Here is a 15,097-nt window from a genome sequence, read left to right as displayed (position 1 = left end):
TGCAATTTCTCAGAAGTGACTAATTGCCCTGACTGCATCACGCATCCTCAAATCCAGACTTCGCATCACAAGCCCTCATCTACTGGATCTTCGATGATGACACCACAACCTCGCACTGTAGCCTCGCTGCATCTCAGTACCAATGCATCGCTTCAGCTGTGCGACACATGCAACGCAGATCCTCACAACGCTTCACAAACCAGAATTGAATGTACTCTGTTCAATGGCCCTAACTGGGTCTCTGTAGCTGGCCTGTGCTCCATCACTGTCAGCATGAACTTTGACTTTGCCCCAGTTCGGCACGACCAGATTTCCACAGTTAGTACTTTGCACCTTTCTGCACTATTTTTACTATGATCTTTAAAATTAAATATTTCTGGTCCTACTGATTGAATTTTTGTTGTTTTGGTCTTGCTTTATTTATTTTAAAATTAATCTATTTTTCTAACTCTGTTGTGGGGTCCTTCTGTGGTGTGTTTTCACTGTGTTACTGTTTGAAGTGTTGCTCAAATACTTTACACACTGCCTCTGTGTTAAGTCTGACTGCTTTGTGCCAATTTACCCGAGGGTTGCACAGAGGGTAATTTAGGGTTGCTTGTGACTGCACCCTTAGAAGAAGTGTGGCTGCTGCTTGAGATGGGTTTACCCACCTCCCCCAACAACCCAATTTCTTACAATCGGGTGCAGCCCTAAGAGAGATTTGGATGAGGTCTTTGCTTATGTGTCTTCCCTTTACAGGGACAAACTTATTTTGTCGTAGAGTAGAATATTTGCTGAAAAAGTCAGTAGAAGACAAAAACATATGGCACCTGTGTGTCCATTAGGGCAGAGTATTGGGATCCAGGAGATACTTTCGTCCTGCTTCTACTGCTAAGAAAACCACTGAGGCACTTTCACAGATAAGCCATGTCAAGCTCCAGCAGCTCCTATGTCTCCATCTTCTACATCATGACTATTTGCAAATGTCAAACACACAAAAAGTGATGGGAGGAAGGCTAACCCATCATTCTTTTGTCCATAATGACACCTCATTTTGGACCCAGCCATATGCAAATCAGTCTTGACTCTGCTCCAGTTGGAATGGTCCAGACAAACTGCCAGGCCAGGTCCTCGCTGAATCATAACACAAGCAACCCATGAACGATTTCATAATGATTGGGGCTCTCTGGGTGCAGTTGGTTGCAAGTATTCCTCCACTCACCTGCATTTGCAAATGTCAGACAGCCGGGCCAGTAAGTGGTCATCTTAAGGTTTTTATCAAAATGTGGCATGGCAAAATAATGAACAATTGGGTACTGAAATCTCTTGGCTACTCAATACATTTGCTGGAAGCTCCAGTGCTAAATGTTTGTCAACCCCTTATCATTGATGCCCTTTTGCGTCACCAAGTGCTTCTATGAGGCATTAGACAAAGCAGCAATTGTACTAGGTCCATTGGCAGAACTGAATTAAGAATAATATTCATCTTAATTCCTGTAAAATCCATTAGGAGACTTTCATCCTGTAGTAGACAGTCAACTCCTTAATTTCTTTCCAAACTTTCATGATGGTAACCCTCCAGTTGATCATCCCAATGATCACGCTAGGAGATTATTTGGCTTGCCCGGATCTGTTTGGATGCAAATCTCTGTGTTCATATCCACCAAGATTGGCAAAAATATCTTATATTTTGCATCTTAGCCAAGCATTATTCTCTTCAAGCTATCCTGTTTGAACAAACATCACCCCCAGGAGTTTTTATAAAATCACAGCTCTTTTGGTAGGTGTACTGCATTATTAAGGAATACAAGACCATCCTTATCTGGATGACTGGCTTATATGAGCTATTTTTTTTCTTAAGGCATACATAATGTGCCAAGATTATGCAGGAAACTACAGGTGCATGCATTTCTTCTCGACCATCTCAAGTCTCCCCTATTGCCCACTCAGGATCTGCAATGTTCATGGAAAGTATCTTCCAAACAAACTTGAGGAGAGTGATTCTACCACTAGCAAGAAGAATGCAACTGTTGTGCTGACTAAAAGTATGTTGAGGCAATATGAAGCAATGGCCAAGGAATGGCTCAGGATTCAGGGTAATAGGGCAGCATGCCTATTTAAGAACTATTTAGTGCAGAGTTATGGGAATCGGAAAGCGGCAGTCAGTTCTTCCAATTGGAGAGAATTAGCAGCAATTCACAGTCTTTATATTCTTCTCTCCAGTCATTCAGGTGTTTGAACAGACAATCAGGTAGCAAGGGCCTACATCAACAGGCATTAGAGAACTCAAGTTCAACACTTGGTAGGCAACTCAAAAAGTATTAGTGTGGGTAGAGCCCAAGATGTGTTCTCTGATGGCTGTCTATTTGACATGGAAAAAGGATGACACGCAGATCATTTGAGTTCTCAGTGGATCTCTGCTTAAGTCCAGTTTAAAAAAAAAAAAAAGATTGCTGAATCTGTATGGCTGTCCCTGGCTGCACCTGCTTGCAGTACAACAGAATGCTCTTCTGAAGTGTTCCAGCTAATGCTATAATTTAAAGCACAGGGGACTTGTTTCTCTTTGTAGTGCCTGAGAAAAAACATAGGGCCTGATTACAACTTTGGAGGAGGTGTTAATCCGTCCCAAAAGTGACAGATATACCACCAGCCGTATTACAAGTCCATTATATCCTATGGAACTCGTAATACGGCTGGTGGTATATCCGTCACTTCACCGTCACTTTTTGGACGGATTAACACCTCCTCCAAAGTTGTAATCAGGCCCTAATCTTCTGAAGAGGACATAGGGGGTCATTCTGACCCCGGCGGGCGGCAGTCGCCGCCCGCCTGGCGGGAACCGCCATTTGGCCGCTCCGCGGTCAAAAGACCGCTGCAGCCATTCCAACCTTCCCGCTGGGCTGGCGGGCGCTAACATTGTTAGCGCCCGCCGGCCCAGCGGGAAGGGGGCCTGCAACACTGAAGCCGGCTCCGAATGGAGCCGGCGGTGTTGCAGGTGTGCGACGGGTGCAGTTGCACCCGTCGCGCTTTTCACTGTCTGCTAGGCAGACAGTGAAAAGCAGGCTGGGGCCCTGTTAGGGGGCCCCTGCACTGCCCATGCCAGTGGCATGGGCAGTGCAGGGGACCCCAGGGGCCTCTAGACACCCGTTATCGCCAGTCTCTTCCTGGCGGTGTAAACCGCCAGAAACAGGCTGGCGGTAAGGGGGTCAGAATCCCCATGGCGGCGCTGCTTGCAGCGCCGCCATGGCGGATTCTCCCAGCCGGGAGAAATCCGGCGGGAAACCGCCGGACCCGGTTTTCTGACCGCGGCTTTACCGCCGCGGTCAGAATGGGCAGGGAACCACCGCCAGCCTGTTGGCGGTGCTTCCGTCATTCGCGGCCCTGGCGGTCTTTGACCGACAGGGTCGGAATGACCCCCATAGTGACAGGAAACACACAAGATCACTGAGCCCTTAACTTACTACCACAAACTGACATGAGTTAATATTTCCCCTAGTTGATACCTCAACAAGAAATGTATTGATAAATTATAGGGAGAAGAAGAAAAAGATATTTAAAAAACAATGGGGGTCATTACAACCCTGGCGGACGGTGTTAAAGCGGCGGGAAGACCGCCAACAGGCTGGCGGTCTTTTTTTCAGTATTATGACCATGGCGGTTACCGCCATGGTCATCCGCCGCTTCTTCATTCCGCCTGCCAGGGCGGAGACGACCGCTGGCCTGGAGACCTGGGTCTCCAGCCCGGCAGCCGTCACAATACCGCCGCCGGTATTTTGACCCAGCTTACCGCCATGGATTTCCAGCGGTAGGAACTGCCATGAAATCCATGGCGGTATAGGGGTCTCTCCCACCCCGACTCCCTCCCCTACACCCCCCACCACCCCTGCCACCCCCCAAAGGTGGCAGGGCCCCCCTCCCCACCCCGACCCCCAACATCACATAACTCACACACACACGACACGCAGGCACCACCAACACACACACGCACACACACCGACATACATGCCTACATCCACACACTCAGACATGCACACCCATATAGAGACATACACGCACACATCCATACATACATACAGACATACACGCACTCATTCCCAAAACATGCAACACCCCCGCAAGCATACACGCACTCACACACCCCCTCTACATACACAGACGCACACCCCCATGCACCCACACAACACCCCCGACCCCCTCCCCTAACGGACGATCGACTTACCTGTTCCGTCGATCCTCCCAGAGGAGACGGCAGCCATGGGGGCAGCTCCGCCGACACCACACCGCCAACAGAACACTGCCACAGCGAATCACAGGACGTGATTCGCTGGGCGGTGTTCTGTTGGCGTGGCCGTGGAGCAACCTCCACTTCCCCGCCGCCCGCCAGTATGGCTGTTGGCGGCTCTCCGTCGGAAAAAGGCCGGAGAGCAGCCAACAGGCATAATACGCAGAGCGGCAAACCGCCACTACTGGCGGTCTTCCGCACGGCGGTCCCTCGGCGGGCTTGTAAAAAGACCGTTGAGGTTGTAATGACCCCCAATATCAGTTATGCCCACATACATTAATTGAGGTAGACCATATACTTATAATAAAGTATGTTATTGGCTTACGTTATTGCTTCTTGTTAATATATCTTGCTTTATGGTCATTTCAAAGGCACGTAACTCATGCAAAGCACGGAAGTTAAGCTTTTATTTAAACATCATTTTTTCATGTATTCACAATAATGAAACGTACCAACAACTTGTTTAAATATGTGTTTGTTTGTTAATTCATTTTGTTCTATTTAATGAGAAGAATGTGCGTAACACTGCTGAATTTTATAGTTTACAAAACCTGAAGAGCAGTGTCCCGGCCCCAGTGGAAGATGAAAGAAGTAAAGAGTGCTCGTCAGGGCACTGTTCTGGTGGGAGGTAAAACATGCCCTGATGTGTAGAGCTCAATTGGGAATTTGCCTTGAGATCATTTTGAAAAAATAGTTTTAAATGATGTATTTTTAAAGCATAAATTTCTCATAAATTTGCTAAAAAAGCAAGGGTTCTGAAAGGGTACTCATTATATATTGCAGGTGCTTTATGTTGTGCCAAGCTAATGTAACTGGGCACTTCTCATGAGTTTGCCTCATTTTTTTCAAAATGTGTTATGGCTGCCTATGACCTATAATGAGCCAAGGTGAGCATTTTGTCATGGGTGCCCAATCCGATATGACAAGGGTGCCCGAAACTTTACATCATTTACATACAATAGGCCAGTGCCAGAGTTTTGCTATTTGTGTCATCCATAAACCATGAGTAACCTTTATGTCACAAATATCCTGGCAACCGTTTTGTCATAGTTGCCCCCTCCCATAGGCCACAATTGTCAAACATTTCCTCTATTGTGACAGTACCATGGGTTACACCTATGCCAAGAATTTCCTCCAGTATATCAGTTTTCTCATGTGTGTCCCATGGCAAGAACTACCTTCTAAATGCCAGCACCAGCTTTTGGAAATTGACTTCCCATATGTTAAGCATTTCCTCCAGTAAGACAGTGCCAACATTTTGCCACTGTTGTGTCTTATTCCAAGAATTACTCACAGTATGCCAGGGTCAACAGCAGACTTGCAAGCATAACACCACATTCTCACTCATGCACACCTATTTAGACCCACACTCATTCATCCTCACTCACTTGTTCTTATTCACTTTTGCATGCACTCTTACCCCCACCTGCTCACACTCACTCATTTGCCTACTCTTGCTCTGGCTCACTCATGCTTTCTCACTCACTCACTCTCACACTCACTTCTACTCTCACTTACTGACCCACTTATTCACAGTCATTTGTTTGTACTAACTCCTTTCTCATTCATTTTTGCTCTCACTCATATTTATCCATACTCACTTGAACACACTCTTATTCTCACTCATTCCCACTTATTTTCACTCACTCTGACTCACTTGTTCTCACTCAGTTACACTCACTGTCACTTACTCATTCTCACTAACATTCATTTCGACTGACATGCAGTGTCACTCATTTTCATTTGCACATGCTCACAAATATATACTCTCTCACACAACACACTGTCACCCACGCACATGCCCACAACATACATTGAAAAGCATTTTATTTTACTTACTAAGCTTACAGCAAAGGTCTCAGTCCACACCCTAGTGTTCCACTTTTTAATACACTAATGGTGAATAATAACGTGGTTACTTACAAGTAATCTTCATTACTCCAAGTCGAGGTCTTCCTCACCCCAGTTGCGGGGTCTCTCTCTTGTCCCTTCCCCACATGGTGGAGGCGCTCATAGTTTCTTAATATTTATGTTTGCTAGAATATCACCAGGAAGTGGAAAGGCAGTGATTCCTCTAGTGTTAGGCTGCTAAGAAGAGAAATTAACCTAAATTAAAGAGGTGTTATTCTACACTGTGTTATTTTGCTCTCATGCTTAGATAGGGGAAGAAGTTATGTGTGACAAGGCAAAACCTCAGTCTTGTCATAACTCTGACAAGGATGACTGAGACAAAGGGCCTGATTTAGATGTCGGCTGAGGGAATACTATATCACAAATGTTACGGCTATCCCATCCGCCGCATTACAATATCCACAAGATGTTATGGGATCGTAATATGGCGGAAGGGATATCTGTTATGTTTGTGACATCTAAATCAGGCCCAAAGAGTATTAACTGGGTCATTTTTAGGGTCGAGCCTGCGTCGCATGTGCTTGCGCATGCGTTTCGCTAGCGAGACGTTTTAGGAATTAAAATGGGCTCGGAGCCCCGTCCACGTCACGTCAGTGTCTTTGATTGGTACGTGGGCTTGCTTGTTAGAATCTGCTTGATTTCATTAGTGGAAGGCACGCATACATCATGCCTTTTTCGGTGGTTAGCCCTACTCGAGCGCATCGACCAAGTACAGAAAACATACGAGGCTCGCAGTTTTCCGTCTGGTTCGTGGACTACTTTTTCTCTGTTTTCGCAGCACGATCTCACTTGGCAGAAGTCGAGCGATTTGCATAATATCGACCCTGTTACACAGTTACTTGCACTTTTTCCTGTTACGAACATGGTTTATGTGGCAAGAAAAGTCTGGTTAGGAGTTTACAACGCTATTAGCTCTAACACGAGCAAACGCAAGACCCGTTGAATTGCAAATGCTTGTTAACTTATGTACTGATTTTCAATAATGTGGCAAAATCACTTCAAGACACACAAATTACCACTAGCAAATATCTGGTTGACGTAATGTGAAGAAAAGATTAAAGCAATCATTGTTTACTGAAGAAGCACTATTTGCAGGGCTTAGTGTGAAAATAAAAGAGTGCCTGTGCCCAAACCGCTGCTCAGAAACCTGCAGCTGTTGCAATTAAATTTAGGTGCGCCAAACACCTATGGTGCATAGTCTAAAAACCACCTCGGGCCTCTTTAATCCACTACGGGCACTCCCTGCCCCTTTACCTTATTCTTGTATGTTCCTGCTTTCTTCCTTTGCAGATTTTCTGCTGTCTTTCTCCTCCTTCTTTGCACTTAATGTGTTTTTCCGTGTGTTGCTCTCTTAAATATCTGATCCCCCAAAATATGAGCACGGGTGGCCCTACCGGCAGCCACATGCTCAAATTATCCACTGACTAGTGAAACTGTGGCCACATAATAAGCAGTTCGTTAGGTTACTGCGAAGGTGCTCGCCTGTTTTTAAGTATTTGGAGTGTCTAAGGAGCATATATATAACTTCGAAGTTCCCCTCATTAATGCATGAAACGCAGACAGCAAAATTCAAAAGAAAATAGAGAAAATCACTGCTTATTCTTTCAGACTTGTGCTGCCTAAAATTGATGCATCATATTGGAAAAATTCCAAGTCGCATGTATGAGCTTTAGATACTACAAATGCATAAAAACAGAGCCTCGTGGACATAATTTAGGGGTCGCACCTGTGGCCCCTAGATTGCGACGCCTGGCCGGTTTCTTGCGACTCCTGTATTGAAAATGAAATCCAGTTTTATTGGGCTTACTTGTTGCCTTTATGAAGCTGCACTTTGGAGTTACACGACTGTGTTGGTCTGTGTTTTTTAATTATGTTTGTATTCACACAACTTTGAAGGGCGATTTTTATAAAAATCAGAACTTTACTGGTGCTGTGGGCGAATTTTTTTTTATTGAAAGTTTTCTGGAGGCTAGCTTCCATAATCAGAGCCAGGCAGGCTTTGCCCACTTGGGTGAACTCGTCGACACCTAGTTGAGAACAGCAAAGCTGGTTACAGAGCGTGCGTGTGGTTGCTTAAAGTGTAGCAACTGCTATTTAGAGGGTGTTCAGCTGGGAGCAGGGGTTCTAAGAAATCTTGATTTAACTAGTTTTAAGCCACATTGAAATAAACATCTACTCAAAATTGGCTACTAAAAAAAGAAAGTTTGACCTATTCTGTGTTTTTTGTCATTGCACACCTGCGCATCATCACAGCAGCCTAAACAATATGTGGTTTGTAACTCAACTACACTTTTATCTATTTTATCTATTTAGTATACTTTCTTTTTGTTCTTTATCACTTATTGTAGTTTTACCTTTTGTTAATGACACCAGGTTCAGTGATCGTGTGACATCACGTCCCATGAAATCACCAGGGTCACAGTCAAATTTTACTTCCTATGATGTCATCAGAGTCAAATAACGTGATGTCACTTTCACTACCCTTGATATTTTGGTGAATAGACGACCATGCAAAGCCCCATGCTGTATCAATAAACAGTTACGTTGGGCCAAACCACAGTTGACCGCCTGTTTTGCGCACTCGTACTGCAGTCATTAAACCCAATATTTCTTCAAGTTAGAGTATAAATTGCAGAAAGCACACCTCAGAAACCGTGAGAAGGGTTTGCCGCTTTTTGTTTCCGAGTAGAGCTGCCTAAAACCATGAATTAACTCAATGAAATATGGGGTTACATGAATGTAGTTTAGACAGTGCAAGCCCCTAAAAACAAGTGCTCACTTCTGTACTGAGTCGGCACACTGTTCACGATAAAGCCCGTAGTGCATAGGACGATTTTGGCATCTTCAGTGTGTATATTAATCGAAATTTCTCTGAGTCAGTGTATGTTTTGCTGAGACAGAGCTGGAAAACGCAAAGGGGAAACTAATGCCATGTGTTTCCGAGCTCTCATGTCAGAAAACATCCATTAATTGGAAGCTTTTCATGTTAATGTGTGCCCTGAAGACTCACAAGGAAGTGAACAGATCCCTTCTGCGCCGCGCAAGTCAGGAAACGGCATCATGATAGGGCTCCTGGCCTCGGAATCCTGGGGTCATTGCATCCTTTACCCAATGCAGCGCCACTTTTCTTGCGCCCACGACCCCCACTGCCACCATGTGTGGGCCGTATCTATGATACAGCGCACCATAGCGGTAGTTAAGGAACTAGTATCAGAATTCTTTACACAAATTCTGAGCTTTGCAGGATTAGCGTAAAAAATTGAGCAAATCCTGCAAAGCCCATGGAGGCCCATTGTAAACAACGGTGTGCCTCCTTTTAACGCCTGCTCTGAGCTCTCAAAGAACTCTCTTAGATTGCGCCATTTTTTTGGCCCTCCTAACGGGGAAAGCTCTTTTGCATACATTATGCCTGGTGGAGGCATAATGTAGTGCAAAGGGTTACAAAGTGGATGCATGTATTGCGCAACTTTGTAAATTTGGCGCAGCGATTTTGGCCTCATTGGGCCATATTAGCATAAAAACAATGATACTAATGTGGCGCAAGGAGGCGCTAGGGGCTCTTCAATCTAACCCGAAGTATTTTACAAATAATGAAATTCAAATAGTATGCACAGGTGGTTAAAAAATAGAATATGGAGTCATTTACATTTTTGGGGTATGTTACTGGTTTTTGACAGCAAGGATTAACTATAAGCGTAGTAATTTATTACTTTTTTTTTCCTTAGATCGAGGCCCGGAAAAGAGTTGCCAAAACAGTGCTGGTGTTAGTTGGGTTGTTTGCCTTTTGCTGGTTGCCGAACCACATTCTCTATTTGTACCGATCCTTCACTTATCACTCTTTAATCGATTCTTCCATGTTTCACCTCACAGCCACTATTTTTTCTCGAGCTCTGGCTTTCAGCAACTCCTGCGTAAACCCCTTTGCTCTCTACTGGCTGAGCAAGTCTTTCAGGCAGCATTTCAAAAAGCAGGTGATGTGTTGCAAGGCAAGGCCTCATGTGCGCCAACCCAGCCCGACCCAAAGTCACACCACCACCGGAGTCAGTGCAATCAAGGACAACATACAGATCTCGGAAATTAGCTTTACCCTGATCAGCGACAACGATGTGAAAAAAGAAGAGGACAGTATCTAAGTTAGGCTATCAGTGGATAAGAAAGACAATGGACTTTTCAACTCTGGAAAAAACCATGGTGATTGGCTCAGAACATTATGATAAATTGAAATAATATTTGAAATTACGTATTTGCTGTCATGTTACGTGTGTTGTTTCCACTCAGGTAGGATGAACGTTTTACTGATATACAAGGCGGTGATGGAGCAGATAGTTTGGTTGTTTGGTTGGAGTGCTGTTATTTGTGTGGTGGACACCTGCTCATTAATAAATAGCTCATGCTTTAATGGTCAGAACATTCTATATATCTGTATCGTAAAAGGTAAAGAAGGAAAAAAGTAAGATATGAATCTTATAATTCACCTGGGGGAGGGAGGGTTGATAGGCTCCTGTTAAATAACTATATTTTGCATGCTTATGTTTCTTTTGGTTAAATTCACGCACACACATTTAATCTCCATAATGTCACGAAGAGTTGCTGACAGTCAAAAGATGTACAACAGCATGTGGTCCAATATATACCTGGATGTCATAAATGTCACTTGACTACTGGTGACTCTGTAACATTAGGAGAATTAGGTTTCATGTGCAGCAGGATTGGTAGCTCCCACTTTAGCGTATATAAATGACATGATTGTGTGAGTGTGTGTTTTTATTGGTCAAAATGCAGTGATATCCAAACCAATATTTCAGAGGAACCCATGAAATATGGAAAATATTTCACTGAATACCAGTGAAATATGGAAAATATTTCATGGGCCACTCTGAAATGTATGTTTGAGCTCCAGCCCACTCTGTCAAATGTATTGTTCGTCATTGTTTACTAAGCACTTGGCCATTGTCCTCGTGGCTTATACTGTTTCCAGGACTCCTCAATGGCAATTTAGAACCATATTACATGGTTATCATTATATATCCTCTCTTTCACTTGTACTCACGGACCTCATGTGAGTAATGATGCCCTCCCTCAACTGTGCTGTTAAATATCATTTTTACTCAGCTTATATAGTTTATGTCATATTCTTTTGTCATGAGGAGTACTTGTAAGCAACCATGTTTAACTACAACCAGGATCCAATGGGTTAAGTAAAGGCACTTTGGTACAGCCACACTGAAATAACATGTCTCAACCATGTTATAGACACATACATATGTATGCATATATAACTCCTCCTTTGTACACAAATGATGACTTAGCACTCCAGTAGCCACTCCACAAGTGCTTTATTGTAGAAACATGTGCTGAGGGATCAGCACCTTTCTGTGGAACATAGCCTTGTTCATGATATGAAACGCCATTACTTCTCAGTCTTTTCCTGTGTGTCAAACAGCAAACCTGTCTTCTCTCTCCAGAGCCACTAACAAAAAAAAAGGAGCAGAATAAACATAAAAGTGTGGTGGCCATCTTGAAGCACAATACCACTCAAGTTACAGATATATTTACAAATCACATTGACATCGGCTTGGTATACTTACGTTCACATTAATTAAATTGTTACATCAAAATTTCAAAATAAGTAAATAGCTCAAAACCAGGATTTCTAAACTTCATATTATTCAATTTAGAGAATAAGCAATGTGACATTTGCATCCCTCAAAATTTATAGTAGTTTCTATACACCACTAATCCCTTACAATACATGCTTCCCTTAAGTGCATGACAAAATATTTACTTGCTGTTGCTTACCACCATTAATATAACTCGTTGTTGTTATGGGAAGTACAACAGCAAAATTGTTCTTCAAATGCTATCATATATATCCCTTTAGTTGATCCCAAGGGGGTTTACTCATGTGATCCTCATAAAAGATGTTTAAAAGAGAGGGCATGAGAATAAGGGAAACTACATTGAAAAACAGTTAAAATACATTCAAGGCGAAATTGATATAAAAAGAATTGTATGCTGTTTCACTTAGAGGACAGTATATATTTTTTCATCTACATTCAAGTCAAAGGGCTGTTATATTCTATATCTAGAATGAATTTAGATTTAAGCCTCCTGAGATCTCTTTCTCAGTCTTCTCCCCATATATCTTTAAGGAGGTGTGCTACACAGCTATACATTAACCCAGATTCTTCACTCTCATGCATTAGCTTGAAATGCTTGACTACCGGGTATATTATGTCACCATTCCCGATTGCCCTCAAATGCTGTAAAATACACCTATGCAATGGCAATATGGTGCTGCCTTTGGATATTTTCAGGCAAGAGCACGTGAGCATGTACACTGCATAATCACTCTTACAAGATTGCCTCTTACCTTTATAATGTTTCTAGAAAGCTTGTAATTTGAGGTAATGTTCTTCCCATTATGACATGCCCTACATTTATTGCCCTTTACGAAACCTTCTATAGAGGTTAATCAGGTACCACTTCCTCGTGTGGTCACTACATTCACCAACTGATCTCTCATGGATCTGGCTCACCTGAAAATAATCATTGGCCGTCTGGAAAACACTTTTCCAGTCACAGGATCATTGCTGATTAGGTGCCAATGTTTCTTCAGTGCAGCCCTCACTCTCATCTGTTGTATGTTATATGTTGTGACAAATCTATGCCCAGTGTCCACTGATTTGGTCTTCTTGGTCCCAAAGAGAGCAATTTCTCTACGGCATTGGCTTGCCCTACCGGAGGCTTCTTTGGTATGTTATCATTGTACCCTCTGGCTCCAAATCTCATTATAATTTAATAGCAGTTTTTTGATACTTGTCTTTTGTCCTGCACACTCACCTAGCCCTAAACAGTTCTACAAATGGTATACTTCTAACCAGTAGAGATAGATGAAAGCTCTGTGAATGCAAAATACTATTGCCTGCAGCTGGCTTTTTGTACAGTGTGGTTATCGAACTTTGACCCTTTACTTGTATCAGGACATCTAAACACTCTTACTTTACTGGTAAATGTTATATTTAACTCATTGTCATTAATTTCATCAACCAAACCATCAGCCCCTATTCTACTGTCTTTCCAAATTATAAAGAGATTTTCAACAAAGCAGACTCAAAGTATAACATTCTTGACCCATTTATCCATTGCATTACTTCCTTTTACCTGCTCCTCCCAGCAGCCCATCTATAAATTAGCATAGCTGGGGAGAAGCAGGTGCCCATCGCTGTTCCTCTAAACTGTTGGAATATCTCTCCATTAAACACAAAAATGTTAGGTAAACAACATTCAGTCATGCAAAGAAGCATCTGTTTGTGCTTGTAAAATCTGATCGGTCTGGCTCTCGGAAAATGCCAAACTGCCTCAAAGCCATCTTTGTAGCGTATACTCATGCACACTAATGCCACATCTACTGCATTAGTAACATACTCCTTTCCCAATTTAAAATCAAACATTCTATTCAAAGTGTCAAAGGGGTCCTTTGTAGATGAAGGGAGGTTAGCTACCAGAGGGCCTAGACAAGAGTCTGTGTTTTGAGACATTTTAATGCTCCCTTGTGCTGCAATTATGAACTGCCTTAGAGGAGTATTAACATTCCTGTGTAGTTTAGGAATAAGATAAAAAATAGGAAGTCTGGGGTGTTCTCATTTAAACAATCTGTACTCATCATGACAGATTAAACCTTCATTTATCAACTTGTTTAACTCCTTCTCAAAGCACTTTCTTTCTTCAAAATTATCTCACATTGTAATTATTCTATAAAACCCTGGATCACTAAGTTGTTTGTAAGCTTCAGACTTATACATTTCCTTTGGCCACAACACACAGTAGTTAGGCTAGGAGATTTGTTTAGGATACCTGAACAATGTTCTGCTAATAATGAGGCCTGACGTTCATTTAGAAATTCACGTTTAGATTAGGTGTCACAAATAAACTGCTGATTACAAATAAGTAGTGGCTCAGCTCAGAGATATCTGAAGCTTCTCCCACAATGTTTGTCTAACAATGGGCCTGATTAGAAGTTGAATGTTCTAGTTTTGCTTTACATTTTATGAAAAAAATATTACTAAAATAACTGACAATGGTGACACTCTGTGGAGGCTGTCCTTAACATGTAATGGCAGGAAATAATCCATGGATCTCTGTGAAAAATGGGTTTTGATACCACTGCAGTTTGTGCAATTTAAATTCACAAACATGATATACACACATACATATATATGTATAAATATGTATGTATGTGCATATAAATATATTATGAGAGAGTGTGAATGTGTGTGTAAGAGAGGGAGAAAAAAGAGTATTTGAGAGAGAGAGAGAGTTGTACATCAGATTTCCTAATTTTAGCCACTAAATGGACTTTTCAGTGGTGTGCATCAGGTGCTTCAAACACCCTAGCAGTATAACCACTTTCATATGTGTTTTTGTCCCAAGAACAATATTTATTTATATGGATGGTAGTAGTGGATCATTTTATTTATTTTTTTACAAATCGACTTTACCAGGAAATACACTGAAGCCATAATATAGAAAATAAAGTATGCTTGTATTAATATTAAGTGTGCATTCTTGTATTGCATTGCATTCAAATAGTACTTCATATCTCTTGCATGGCACAGAAGCACAGTAATGGGCAGACAACGGTGAGTGATGAATTTCAGTGTTACCTATACGGAAAGAGTTTGATGTTGTCCTTCATTGACCAGGTAGGTGTTCTTATTCTGATCTGGTTGCTGAACCTATGCATACCATTTAATGTATTTTATATTTTTGTTTTATTTTGCTTGGATTTTTTGGTGATGAACTACTCACCAGTCTGAAGTAGCCTCAGAGGTCATTGAGATGAAAGAACAAAGAACATGGCTTTAGCATGTGCATGTAAAAAATGGTGACAGACAACTAGCTGATTGTCAACAACATGATGAA

The 15,097-nt window shown here is 42.4% G+C and overlaps 1 protein-coding gene across 1 annotated transcript in view; it reads left to right on the top strand.

Annotated features, from left to right (window-relative positions):
* BRS3 (bombesin receptor subtype 3) overlaps positions 1-14,728 on the top strand; it is a 160,425-nt gene extending 145,697 nt beyond the window's left edge. Inside the window, exon 3 of the mRNA XM_069212459.1 lies at positions 9,898-14,728. Within this exon, the coding sequence (XP_069068560.1) occupies positions 9,898-10,305 (408 nt within the window). The 3' untranslated portion in view covers positions 10,306-14,728. The remainder of the gene's footprint in view (positions 1-9,897) is intronic.
* Positions 14,729-15,097: the final 369 nt, after the last annotated feature.

Source organism: Pleurodeles waltl, chromosome 2_1 (genome assembly GCF_031143425.1).
Source record: "Pleurodeles waltl isolate 20211129_DDA chromosome 2_1, aPleWal1.hap1.20221129, whole genome shotgun sequence".
Taxonomy (NCBI): Eukaryota; Metazoa; Chordata; class Amphibia; order Caudata; family Salamandridae; genus Pleurodeles; species Pleurodeles waltl.
Note: the sequence above shows the minus strand (reverse complement) of the source record. Positions and strands in the feature narration are given on the sequence as shown.